This window comes from Diorhabda carinulata, chromosome 7 (genome assembly GCF_026250575.1).
Source record: "Diorhabda carinulata isolate Delta chromosome 7, icDioCari1.1, whole genome shotgun sequence".
Classification (NCBI taxonomy): domain Eukaryota; kingdom Metazoa; phylum Arthropoda; class Insecta; order Coleoptera; family Chrysomelidae; genus Diorhabda; species Diorhabda carinulata.
The window spans coordinates 18348392-18363331 of NC_079466.1; the positions used below are offsets into that span (position 1 = coordinate 18348392).

The window sequence follows — 14940 nt, forward strand, 5'->3', positions numbered from 1 at the left end:
TTTTAGATCTATTTCATGTCAATATTTTCCATCTGCAATAAGCTTTCAAGTAATATACAAAATTTAGAGCATTTGTGAAGAATGTTTGGAAATATCTGAATTCGTTTTTTTTTTAATCCTAAGAAGAAATGTAAACAATACAATGGAAACATATATGTGTATACTTCTTCCAATATCAGTTGCAGATTATAAAAACTTAAATAAAATCCCTTTCCGACAATTTTGGTTTCACCTACCATGGTCGTAGATACCTCATTTTATGAATTTATTATTTTTATAAATACTTTTAAAAATATGTATATCTTATGAGAGAAAGTATTCTTTAAAAGGCAATCGAATAATTATTAATTGGACGGCACTATACGCCGTAATTTAGAGAGATACACTTGACTGCAGTCCTACTTGGAAAATATCATTATACCTCGTTAACTTGCTACAACTGAATATTAAATTGTAAAATGTAAAGGGAGTTTGGTTTAAACAGGGTACCGGACGTGAATTGGGCCCTTTTTGTACACCGCGGAGTGACTAATGTAAACAGTGTATTCAGTACGATTTGTCACTTCATACAAATTTTCCGATATGTTATTTAGAAACCTTGCAACTGATTAGGTCGACATAGTCAGATATTATCTAAATTAAATGAGCACATTGGTGCCTTTTGTCTCCAAATTCTTCCGGCTCTTTTCTCAGCTCCGCCGTCAATAATTCTTGGTAGACTTATATGCTCTCCAATTTTTAACATTGAGGTTTCCAATATTTAAACTTTTGATGTTTTCCTCAATACTTGATTATCAATTCTTGTCATTTACCTTCGAACACTGTTAATTAACAATGTTATTAATAAGTGCTTTAGGTAGATTCCAAATATTTGAAGCAAGCGTAGTCATATAAGTAAAGACAAGTCACAACAGAAAAAAGAAGAACATATTTAGCCTCTGTTTGTGTTACATTGTATCTACGCTTGAAAACAAAATATACCCAAGGGTAGGTTTTATGAATTAAAACTAAGCTAAAATAATAGTACATTTGAATTTTGCTTAAAGGTGCATATTTAAAATGAGACCAACTTTATATCATTTTCCACTTAGTGGACCGTCTAGAGGAGCCTATCTAGCTGCAAAAGCTGCAGGTGTTGATGTTGATTTACAGATTGTAGATTTATTTAAAAAAGAACAGTATAGTGAGGAATTTATTAAGGTAAGAAATATCGATATTAAATGATTAATTGTAAATATTATATCAAGGTACTTGGATTTTATAGAAAGTAACAAAAGCAGAATAATATTTCGATACCTAATAAACTTGATTAGATTATTTGAAACGTATTCATAAAAAACTTACCTATTAACTTTCAATTTTTCAGAAGTTAGTTTTTCAATACATAAGTATTTCTTTAACTTCTTAATTCTTATACCTGGTTTTATATTTTCTTGAACAAATGGTTTTTAATATAAGTCATTTTTACATTTCAGCTTAATTTCTAACCTGTCACATTGTATGGAAAAAAGAAACCTTCAATTTTGCTCAATTGTTAGGTAGTTTGTATCATTAATGTATATGCACCAACATGTTTCCATGATGTGTGATTTTTTATAATTAAACATGTTTCTATTTTCATGTTTCATACTTTGTTGTTAATGCATTTTAATTTTTTCAAATCATATATAAATCAACTAATATATAATATCACTTCATTTATATTTTGGTCTTTTAGATTTCAATTTTGTAAAATATTTGTCATTTTCATAATGTTTTAGTTCCTTTATAAATGATTCTAAGTGACTGAAGTGATATCATAAAGTCCTCAGATATATGATATATTTTGATATTCAGAATCTGTTTTGATTAATTGATTATACTTAATAGGTGTTTTTATTCAGATCAGATATCTCAATATTTAGAAAATAGATTAAGAAGTCATATGATAAAAAATAATAAAATTATATTAATAAATCATGAGATATAAAAAAATACAAGAGAAAGTAAATTTTTAGAAACGTCTCTTGTACACAGAATTGAGAAATCCATCAATGAATAAAAGACCTAAGCAATACGAGCAACCTTTTACTACTATTTAATGAATGTATAAATTCAATGTAACTGAATAATTTGAACAGAGGATTTCTTCATTTTCTTGCGCTGAAATTTGACAATTCATGATCTATTTGGTTTCCCTTGGTTCTTCCTGGTATCATCCACATAATTTTATGTTCTGTCTTATGTTTAAAGTTAGTACTACTAATATACATGTTAAGTTCCTTGGCTAGACTAGACATTCATATCTCAAATAATTAATAATGTATAATGTCTTGTGACTTCCTCCCATACCTTAACCAGATTTTCATAGAATTCATCTTTGTCTTCGTCTTTTGCTTTTTCTGTTGGGGCTTAGATATCAATTATTGTTATGTTTGCTATACTATTTTTTATTCTTAGCTTTGATATTTCTTTTCATTCTTTTGCTGATTATAAAATCTGTACCGTTCCTCCCTTGTTTATTTTCCCCGCCATAAAATAGAATATATTTCTCCTTATTTATTTGTCCTTTTCCCTTCCATCATATTTCTTTCTATTTTGTATTGCAACATTCCTTCTGCAATTTCTTCCATTTTTTCCATTGCCAGCATTGTCTTAATATTCCATGATGCCATTCTCACTACATCCTTCCATTTGTTTTTCTTGTTTTTACCTTTAGCCATTATCCATTCCATTGTGTTGTCGACTTTCATTATGTTAATGCTCTTTTCTTTGATTACTAGTTTTTTGACTTCTTCACTTTATTTCCCCTTTATTCAATGCTAGGTTCATTCGTCTACTTTATTTTCTTTTTATTGAATTTAACATTACTTACATTATTTGAATGTTTATAGTCATTTAAATTAAATCCACTGATTGCCATTTTAAGTCTTTCTCCGTTTTCTACTTCATCTTGTGAAAATTCTGACAACTTAGTTAACCTTTCTCCGTTGTCTTTACATTTGATAGTAGTTGCTTGCCTTTGCCACGTTTCTATTAACTCTTCTGGTAAACTTGTCTTTTGTTACCCCAAGTGATTTAAGAGCACATAATTGTGCCTCGAATTTATCATAAATTTTTGACAATGTAATTTCTTCATTTGATTTTATAGCAGTATTTTTTACTAGTGTTAATAATTGTCGAACATAAACGACTTTTTAGACTTTCAATAACTTTATCATATGTTGGGGGGTAACTGTTTACTAAATCAGATGTTCTTGAATTCGGAATCATTGCTTGAGTCAAATACTGGAACTTATCTTTTTTAGTGATACTCTTATCATCATGAATGTTTTTACAATGACTCCAAAATTGCAACCAGTCTTTTAAATCACCACCGAATTTCTTTAATTCAATTTTAAATCTTCTTTTAGAATCATTATCAACGTCATTCATAATCTAACCAATTAAAAATTAATAAAAATTCCAATAGTAACCAAAATCAATATTTCAATTCCCATCACACGTCATTTTGAATATTGAATTTTGAATCCCATGAATTTCAAGTTTTTACAAGAATTTATACAGCTTAAAGCCACCGCAAATCTTAATTAATTATTGTAATTTTATTATTATTATACATTAATACCTATTCATTATATTGTACTTAACCATAATTTCAGTCCCAGAAGATGAATACATAAGTATTGGAAAGTTTGGAAAATATATTATTGTTAGACTACTTTCGTGTTTCATCGCCACGTTCCCAATAAATAAACGCTTATTATATACAGGGTGAGTCGGGGGGAGCGCACTAAACAAAAATACAATTTCCATTTAACCTAGAACCGAACAAATTTTTAAACTAAAATGCGACTTATGCTATACTGGTTGCTCACGAAATAGAAAAAGTTAAATTACCAAACGATTTGGTTAAAATAAATGAGAAAGGAGAATTTTTCGTTGTAGTGTTAAATGTTAACTGTATTCCTAAAACTGTGACATTTCCAAAACTTATTTTAGAACCATATCAAATTAATACTATAAATATTCAATTAACCACCGAAGAAATGTCTGCCGATGGAACATTAGAAATAAAAAAGCAACTAAGAATAAGACTCGAACATCTTTTGATATATTTTATTTAGAATCAACTTTTACTAATGGAATAAAACATACTATAGATATATGTCAAATCGTATCGCTATCCTCAAATCCATAAACAAGAAGTGAAAGATCCGATCAATAGAATGCTTTCACAAAATATCATACAACCCAGTAATTCTCAATGGTCGTCACCTGTATGGGTAGTGCCCAAAAAACTCTATGCATCCGGCAAACAAAAATGGCGTGTCGTCGTAGACTATAGAAAATTAAATGAAGTTACCGTAGAGTATAGAGAGTGCGAGCACTTGCAATTGAATGATGCAGTTTGCAAATGGATTAACAAAGATAGGCATATAGCTCAAAGAATCAGTACGATGAGACAAGACGGTTCTGAGTGGTCCGCAACATCAATGGCGACTTTTTATTTCTCCAAGACACGATCACGATTTAGTGATAATATATCTATCTTAGAATATGGACATTTTGAAGCCAAGAACCTCTATTTACTAAAACTTTATTTTATTCAGAAGTACAATCTTACTACATTTGGCACACATAAAAGATTTTTTTTGCCTCGAAAACGTGGTATGCCAGTGCAATAATAGGATGATAAATATAAGAGAAGCTGTACTCCGGCAATTCAATTCATTCAATACAAATTGGACATTTCTCATTTAATATTTTCTAGATCAACTTTTTACTTTGATTACTTTGATTACTTCATCACACAACAAGGATTGTACGTCAAATTATAATATCTTAATAGTTGCGTTTTTATGCCGAATACCTAAAAAGTACAAAAACCATAAGATCTTGTAACCCAATTATGCAGCACTTAAGAATTATTCATAAAAAACCACAATTACCAACAGTAATATCACATATATGTAATACTTCTGTATGGACGGTTCAAATGGGAAGGAATGTCCCTCTATTAAAGTACTGACAAAATACTATTTTCTCTCTCGTTTCAGATACTTCGTTCAGGTTGCATGCTTGAGAATGCGCAGAACCGAGCTGGTACCTCGTAGGATAGAGAAAGCGTTATGATTCTGTCTTCAAGTCTTCCACTTATAGAAACTGCCCATATAGAAGTATTGCATATATCTAATATCATTAGTCCTATTGTATCCGATATTGTTAGTCGAACAAAATAGAAAACTAAAGTGACTTATGTGGCACAGAGCCACAGTGATCAAATGACATATGAATTTATTTACAAAAGTAATATAAATCTATGCATTTCAATCAGGTATTTGTTTAAGCATATCATACTTCACAGATTAATCCTCAACATACAGTGCCTACATTAATTGATGGAGATTTCTCTATTTGGGATGGTCATGCTATAGCAGGATATTTAGCGACAGTTTATGCAAAGGATGCAAATTTATATCCAAAAGATCCAAAACGTAAAGCTCTTGTAGATCAAAGACTCTACTTTGACTGCGGCACTTTATATCCTTGTATTAGACAAATATGTGTGAGTATTTATTTATTTTTCAATCAAAGTTCATTCCGTTTATTGTCTTGAAACACGATTTTACTACTAGATCACAGTAATAAATGCGTAAATATAATATAATAAAGTTGTTTTTGTAGTATCCAATTCTATATATGGGGGAAGATCAAATCTATGATGAATATAAATTGCCTTTGGAAGAAGCTTTAGGATTCTTAGATGTTTTCTTGGAAGGAAATGAGTTTGTAGCAGGCAAACATTTAACAATTGCTGACTGCTCGCTAGTAGCATCCGTTTCAAGCATAGTGGTAAACAATTATTCCTTTAATACACATATGTGTGTGGTTGTATTGTTACAAACAAGTTTGCGAAATGGCCAGCTACAATGAAATTTTAAAATTCGGTGAAAGCGCATTATTTTTTTATAAATGATGGATATCGTTTGATCTTTTTTTTTTATAGCAAGCGGTTTAATTACATTGCTTCTTTTGAATAATGTCTAGGTGTATTTATTTATTTGTTTTGCTTCTTTATGTTCTAGAAGTTTGAGGAATTCTGTTTGAGTTACCTATATAAATCAGTTCATTTACCCAGTTTAGTTTAATTTATCATAAATATTCGTAGTGAACAGAACGAATTAGTTGAGTAATCGAAGAATTTAAATAAATATTCAAGTGATAGTGATAAGTGGATTATTATTAGTTGTTAAGTGTAGTGAATAATATTTAAATGAATTGAGAACGTAAGAGACAGTGTTTATTGATCAACTCCACGAATAGAAATCATTTAATAAATAAAAAAATATTAAGTTGGTGTCAGGTATGGGATATTGTAAATAAATATTGACATAAACATGGCGAAGAGACTTGGTGATCTGAAAGTCACGGAACTGAAAACCGAGATGGAGAAACGCGAATTAGAAACGTCCGGTGTGAAGTCCAACCGAATCGACTATCTAGACCATATAGTGAGTAACGAAGGAGTAGCAATGGATCTAGAGAAAAAAATTGCTTCCATATAGTATGGCCGAGACCAACCGATAAATATCAAGTTAGGAGTTTCGTTGGACTTTGCACATACTATCAAAGATTCGTAAGACAATTCGGAGATATTGCCAAGCCACTAACTCGACTCACATAAAAATCAAGAGTTTTCGGAGTGCTCTAAGCCAGAACGGAACTACTGCGTCACAAGAAGAGAACTTGGCGGTAGTGAAGTCCGTGGAACTCTTCTACTAGTATCACTACCACTAAGCACTCAAGTGATTGATGCAGCTCAAGAATCCTGAGGGCCAGATCGCCAGATGGATTGAACACCTTCAAGAATACAACTTCGATATTCAACATCAAACCTAAAACCATATTGGGCTCAGTGGGAATCCCTTGTCCTGGTAGAGGGCATTTTAAAAAGAATTCTTGCGCATGATGATGATGATGATGAGAGTAGCCGAGGTACTGAAGAAATTACACGACCTCCATCGTGAGGTCATCAGGGAGTAAAGAAAACCCTTCAGCGAGTCCGTGAAAGGTTTTATTAGATGAACATTCCGCCGATGGAAAGAACTGGTGTAAGAAATGTACAGCTTGCGCTACGATTAATTGACTACATCGTAAGAGAAAGGCACCCATGAAGCAATGTTGGAAGTCTTTTCGAGATGATCGCTTTAGATATCGCTGGACCATTTCCGATGCCAGAATGTGGTAGTAAGTACACCCTAGTTGTGATTAATTATTTAATAAAATGGGTGGAAATTCACACGATCCCGAATCAAGAGGCCACAACTGTGTGTTCCAGGTAATCTGTGACCAACTGGGAATGAAGAAGACCAGGACGACCGTATTATATCCAAAATCAGAAGGAAAGGCCGAGAGAATGAACAGGACCATCGACACATAACTGTCCAAAGTAGTTTCCAGCCACCAGAGATATTGAGATCAGTATCTATCCCTATTTACAATGGCTAATCGATCCACCATTAATGGTGGTAATATACACGAATTGGTTTGCTCGAATCTTCAAGTTGCCAGCGACAGATTGAAAAAACGATATGACCCGGAAGCCACAGATGGCGGTTTTAAATAGCTAATATTTTATTAGCTAAGCATCTGATCTGATAGTTGGATCGATCTATCAGTCAAACTTATTATCACTGTTTTTTTTGTGACATAGGATGATATATATATATATATATATATATATATATATATATATATATATATATACAAAATTAGTTTGGTTTTTTTCCTCTCATCGAATTATATTGATCTCCTTTAGGTACTTTGTCAATAATTAATATGGGTAAGTCCTCTGTAAATGCTATGTGCCTCTCCAGGCAATAATAGTAGATTATTGCCTGGAGTAATAGTAGTATTAGAGGGGAGATAGTATGACAAAGGATCGAGAGGATGCAACGCGCACGCGAGTGTATATGATGTGGAAACGAGTTCAATCATCACATATTTTTGTTATAATTGATTAAGATCCCCCAATATTTTTTTAGGCGGTAGGTTGGAATATAAGTGCATATTCTAATGTTGTTAACTGGATATCAAGATGTGCTTTGGCGATTCCCGACTATGAAGAGGTTAATCAGAAAGGGGCAAATATGTATGGTAAAGCAGTCAGGAGCAAACTTGCACCTGGGCAACTGTAGAATTATCTGTTTTTTTTTGCTATTTAAAACATTCGTTGACAAAAAAATCAATTTACTTCTTACATATGTTCAAATTTATTTACTTGAATAAACAAAAACAAGCATCAAAAATTATTTTATTTCTTTATATTTCTCTCTCTATCTCTTTTTTTATAGATACCTAATATTTCGGAAATAAGGTCTGCCGCCATTTAGAGAAGAAAACAACGTCGTATATATAATAACTGACATATCCTTCTTACTTTCATTAGAATCACATGAATTACATTGACTGATTCATAATAATACATTATTGAACTTAACATAACACGGGACTGAGACCCTCATTTGGGTTAATTTTCGCTGTTCATTCAATAATCTGATCGACCGGAAAGGCATTAGTAGTGTTCACCCACCATGTCTTCTTTCCAGAGCCTCTTATGCTCTTGACTGGTTTTGTTCATAGTGACTCGTTTGTCAATCGGACCTAACACTTGTATTATACTTTGAACTTTCATTTACATTTTTACATATTCTAATATTTTTATAATTTTATATAATTTATATTTTTACCTAGATTCAACCAAAGCTTCACATTTAACAACACGGTCTCCGGACGAAGATCTATTTATTTTATGAAAAAGTGAATTAGTACCATGAGGGAACATTAAAGAGTCTCCCTTTAATGGTTTTTAACTTCTGTCAAGACTGCATTGCCAATTTGTCTCGGTTAAGGCATTTAACCAAACGAATTAGTGAGACGCAGTGTGCCATTATGGTCAAATACAATATAAGAAATATGTTTAAATATATAACAATAATAAAATTTTACTTACAATAATTAATTAAGATTTCCGGTGATTTTGATATTATTAAAGCTTGTAAAAATTTTTAAACTCATGGAATTCAATATTCAAATTGACTTTGATAGAAATATTGATTTTAGTTACTATATGAATTTTCATTAATTTTTGATTGGTTAGATTCAGAATGACGTTGTATTTTTATAGGTTAGATAAGGATAAGTTTTAGTGATTGATGTTTAATATTGATTGGTAAATTTATGGATAACATTAAATTTCAATAGGTTAGGTCGTTGTTAATAAGGAGGATCTACTTATAGTATAGAATGAATCAAAAATTGTTTGGTTTTGGAAGCATAATCACTATTCTGTCCCATGGCAGCTCTACAAGTCATTTGAAGCAGCAAAGTAGGCAATAAAGGCAACTTGACTGGGCATTTAAGCATTCTAAAAGAATGTAAGGTGTCCATTAATATGATCACGAATTACATAATTTCCAAATTATACTCTACCAAAAACTATAAGTCGGAATAAAAAATCGACAGCAATATGCAGATGCAGAGATTGCGTTCCCACGAGGCTCATTGGTATCCTACACTAACGGTTCAAAAATGAAAAATTGACACGTAGGAGCATGGATATATGACCGGAAAACCAAGCTTGCTATCATAATATGCTCAGAACCTTGTATTTTCCGGGCGAAATATACGCTATTTATCCATACGTAGCCCTTTGCGAAAAACACAACAACCACAATGCAAAGGTATTTACTCGATCATATAGCAGATCAAACACTTGAGTCATAGCTAGTATAGGAATGCCCACATTCTTTGAACTCGCTGAGAGCAAACAACAAAGGTACTTTAATGCGGATACACGGCCACACTACTGCACGTAATGGATAAGCTGATCACCTTTAGAAGAATTGTGGGACAACGTCATAGGACAACATTTGATAGATTTCCCAAAAATCTGTAGTCTGAAACAATCGAAGAGATTTCTTTCTCATTCTACCAACTGATCCCAAAAGGCCCTTTCATTAAGCAAAAATTAACTATGAAGAGTTATTGGTATACTCACTGGACACTTCCGGTAATTATCATCTAAACAACATTGGAGAAACTTAAAGACAGAAGAGGTAAGTCGCATAACCCCCATACAATATGCAAAGTCGTTATTATCTGACTGGTTAACAGTACAACAGTCCAGGGTACACTATATATTAATATATTCAAAGCGTTTAAGCACTAGCTCATCTAATTTGATCTAGACTCGATGAAAATAAATCATTGTAAGTGAGTTTTAGGAATACACAATGGTCGAATGCCGATTGCTGTTATAAATCATATCATTCCATTATTCCTTAAACTGAAATAGCTCTCCTCTGAAGAAGAAAGAGTAAAATACCAGGGTTTCAAACTCTCTTTGATCTGGATTCTAGATTAATAGTAATCAAATCTAGTTTTGATTATTATATTCGACGGAGGACATTTTAATTCCCTGATACTGAATAACGTTTGAGATCCATATCCTGATAAATCTTTCATATTCCCAAAATGAAATTTTTAAACGCATCAGGTTTACCTGGAGTCGATAACAACGACAAAATGAAAGTTAAAGTGGACATGAAATTATTACCACGTACGTTATACAGAACACGTCGCGATGTACAGTGCAACTTGTGGGTATACCAGGATGTACCAGAAAAAACGTTGAACGTACTATGAACAAATGAAAAGTTACTAAGAATAACAATGTAAAAATTGAAATTTGTTTTATATGGGTAGCATTATTCAAATGTAAATCTGTAACTAAATAAAACTGCAATATAATTTTTGCACAATTTATTGTAAAATAGGCAGATACAAAAAGTGAAACATTAAATATTCTTCCCTTCGGATCGGTTTCTATGAAATCTTTTTTTCGGATAAGAGTACATAATTGATTCATGAAAAGCAATTGGATTTTTCTTATGAATACAAAATATTAGTAAATCATAAGTACTAATTCAAACACCTCCGTTTCACTTGATCCTTACTTTCATTTAGACGTCTTGGTCTTTTTTAGAATATCTCTATTTCCAGTCCTATAAACAAAAAAATATATTCGGCGGTACATATCCAAACATTTATATGGTTTTTTTGTGCTAATTTTTTTTATATCCCCCTATCTCAAATAACAGTTCTCATTGGTTTTTTGATTACCCTTCATAATCTGTTGATAAATTGGTCCTATCGTTTACATTGGAAATGCTTCAGGCCTAGCAAATTTTCCAGTACAGTCATTTATTCGTTTGCTTTTTCAAAATCAAGCGTGTACATAAGTTACTATATTTTTTTACTTTTTACTCTTTTATATTTAGTTTCACCTGTCCCGCTGTGTGTAATCAAATCATGCAAGTTAAATTTGATCCAGTTCCAGGCATCCGTTGAGCTGACATAGGAACTCTATAATTAAAAAACGACGCAAGATGGTATGGTGATATAGATGGATAATGTGATTCCAAGGGAAGCACTGCCCATGACCAAATCAATATCCGTATGTGTCTGAATCAAATTCTTCCAAATCGCTGGATAGGTAGGCGCGGATCGATAGAATAACCAACACGATCTCCTGATCTGACGTCCTGAACTTCTCAACTTACATGATTTAAAAAGAAGAATCACTCTTGCGATTGGACCAGTCACACCTGAGATGTGAATAAAGATAGAAGGCTTTTCATACAAGATTAGCACGCTACCAAAACGTTCTTTGGTGCTTGCTTGCTTTGTCCTACATTAACATTAAGTTTTTTTCTTTTTTCAAGTTAATTTTTATGATAAATCTGAAAGCACTTAATATTTCCGAAATAGTTGACAATAGGTATAGGATATCGTACATGAATTATGTCTAGACTTTTCTGAATAATATATAGTTGTATCCAAAATAAATAATTTCTTATTGGCCACTGTCACATGAGACTGTATATCTGTATAATTATTTTTTTAAAGCATTTAAAAATACAAATCGCTTATCCGTATTTATTTATTAACAACTTTATTCCGTTTGGCTGCTCCACACCGTACATCCTTTCAATTCATACATGTTTTCCTTTTATTTTCTTCATTCGCTTCTTCTTTCGGGGCGCATATGTTAACATATGTTGACATATAGTAGTAGGGTTTATGCTTTTATTCTTATCTATGCTGCCTTTCCATTTATTGCGTCAAATCTATTTTTTCATTTTAAATTTTTTTTATTGTAAAACCCAATCCATTCTACTTTCCCCTATCATTTTTCCCTCTGTGTGACGAATATTCATGTGTTGCAATTACAAAAAAAATTGTTTACCAATGTAAAAATCCCCTACCAAAAAGGCCGGTTGAGAAAAACATACAATAATTGGACAACTTGATAAATTCATTTATTGTATGTATTTCTTGGATGGGGTTTGGCCAACTTATAATCTAATTGTAAATTACCAGGAATCGATCATCCAAGATTATAGAAAGAGAATGACGCAATACTTTTTGTAGACTTGTTTTTTTTGTAATTACGTACATTGCTTCATGTCTTCAGATTCTAAATTTTGCATTTCAAGTATTACAAATTCGAAGAATATATTCCGAAATATTTTTTGATGTGAGGATATAGCTTCGAATGAATTTCTTTTGCAATCGTACAATCAAGTTGGATGAATAAAACATTTGGGTTAAATTGATCGATTTCTGGTAATTTTGTGAATACCGAAAAGTAATGTGCAAACATTTCAAAAATTTTTGAAAATTTCGTTAAATGAAACTTCTAAGTATATGATTATATACGAACTCTATAATTTCTATAAAAGAAAATCACGTATAAATTAGTTTTATGTTCTGAAGTCGGACTAGATTAAAAATCTTTAAATCAATTTAATCACATACATATTTGAAAACCTAAAAATATCAAAAATAACTTTTTCTGTGAGCGACTTTGAGAGATAAACAATATTTTCGCTATTATATACTATTTGTGATTTTCACGTCGTTTTTCAATAAATGTAGAATATTCTAATGAAAAAATTGAACTGATTAATAATGTTTTTAAAGTATTCAAATTCAAATTAACTTGTGAAAAACTATACAGAACAGTATTTATTCTTTCGCTTTGAATAATTTTAATGGTGAGTTCAAAGATGGCAGTTCAAATATATTTAATATTTGATATATTGGAATATGTAATTATACATAATAAACAAAAATATGCATTCGTATAATACTAATTATCAATTTCTATGTTATTTCTTTTTTAAATCCTCATGGGTGTAACGTATGCAGTCAACAAACTCAACTCTACAAAAAAAATATCGACATTTTGCTTTCATTTAATGTATAACAAAGCTAGATCATGTACGAGTAATGGCATATTAAGATTGGCACTTCGATATCATTTCACAAGATTCACAATTATCATATTATATTTTTTTAGTTGCAATGTTACTCAATACATGATAATTCGCTAGTTCAATCACATCCAAATTCTTAACACTTTTCACCAATATCATTGGTGTTATGTAAAGTTATTGATGATAATGATGAAAATAATCTATATGAATATCGACGTCAAAGAAATCAGAAAGACGTATCACGCGAATACCTCTTTATCAATATATTTGAAAAGCATTGATATGCAATTTTCCTTCCAAATAAAGGACAGCAACTTAATAAAATTTCAATTGAAATAAGAAAATACTTCAAATTGCTCAAAGACGTCAACATTTTTTATTATTATACAATTATAGAATACTTTACTTTAATTAAACTGATATTTTTTCAGACTATTTGAATTAAACCTTCATATAAACTTACTCTTTATACTTAATTTTAACAAGTAGACCGACCGATGAAGTTATTTAGTTTAAAAATATTTCATTCTTTTTAAATAACGAGGATTTAAATATGAAATTTTTTGTAGAGCTTAATCATCAAACAGACACAATTTGTTTGTTTTTAGATAATTAATTTTCACATTTTTTCGTCAATTTATAAAATTTCGACTAATTCAAAAAAATTCTTTGATATATAGAAGGTTTTATTACTTAATAACCATTTTCAAACTATTGCAAAAAATAATGAAACTTCCATTTGTAAGTCTGAGAAATGGCTGAATGACGTTTTTAATAACTTCGAGATTCGTATTGGGTCTAATTGTATAAATTTGAACAACGTATGATTGAATTTAAAATAAGTACAATCTAAAAAAATTAAAATTTCATCCTTCCAAAATATTAAATGCAAATTTCAAGTTTTTACGAAACTAAAGAAATCAGAAAGACGTATCACGCGAATACCTCTTTATCAATATATTTGAAAAGCATTGATATGCAATTTTCCTTCCAAATAAAGGACAGCAACCTAATAAAATTTCGATTGAAATAAGAAAATACTTCAAATTGTTCAAAGACGTCAACATTTTTTATTATTATACAATTATAGAATACTCTACTTTAATTAAACTGATTAACGATAACATAACAACCCCTGTCATTATTTCCATATTTTTTCAGAGTATTTGAATTAAACCTTCATATAAACTTACTCTTTTATTGATTTTTTTACAAATGAAAAGGTCAGTTCTAATTTTATAACAATTTTCTGTTTTTTCATTTTCTAGGTACATTTCTTTTACAGAATTTGGGATTTGTTGTTGAAAACCTATTTATATTAAATCTTTATTTAATAAATTAGTAATATTCGATGACATAGTGAAACATAATAATTTTTGTTAATGTTTTTGTTTTTCATATTTTAAAAATTCATGCCATAAAAAAGCCGTCATCCGTTTTAACAAATACACAAACAGACGAATTATTTGTTATTAAAAATCTTTTATTCCTTTCAAATTTCCATAACTTGAATAAGAAATTATTTGCAGAGCTCAATATTAGAATGTTTTTAACACTTTTTACTAATCTAGCTATTTCATTGATGTCAAGTTAAAAGCTATTGATGAAATTGTGG

At 30.7% G+C, this 14940-nt stretch overlaps 1 protein-coding gene across 1 annotated transcript; it reads left to right on the forward strand.

Moving 5' to 3' along the window:
* Positions 1–875: 875 nt before the first annotated feature.
* On the forward strand, positions 876–8291 carry LOC130896281 (glutathione S-transferase 1-like). Its single transcript, XM_057804274.1, has 5 exons — positions 876–987; positions 1047–1200; positions 5348–5548; positions 5668–5835; positions 8028–8291. The coding sequence occupies exons 2-5, from the start codon at positions 1060–1062 to the stop codon at positions 8178–8180; spliced, it is 663 nt and encodes a 220-aa protein (XP_057660257.1). The 5' UTR covers positions 876–987; positions 1047–1059; the 3' UTR covers positions 8181–8291.
* Positions 8292–14940: the final 6649 nt, after the last annotated feature.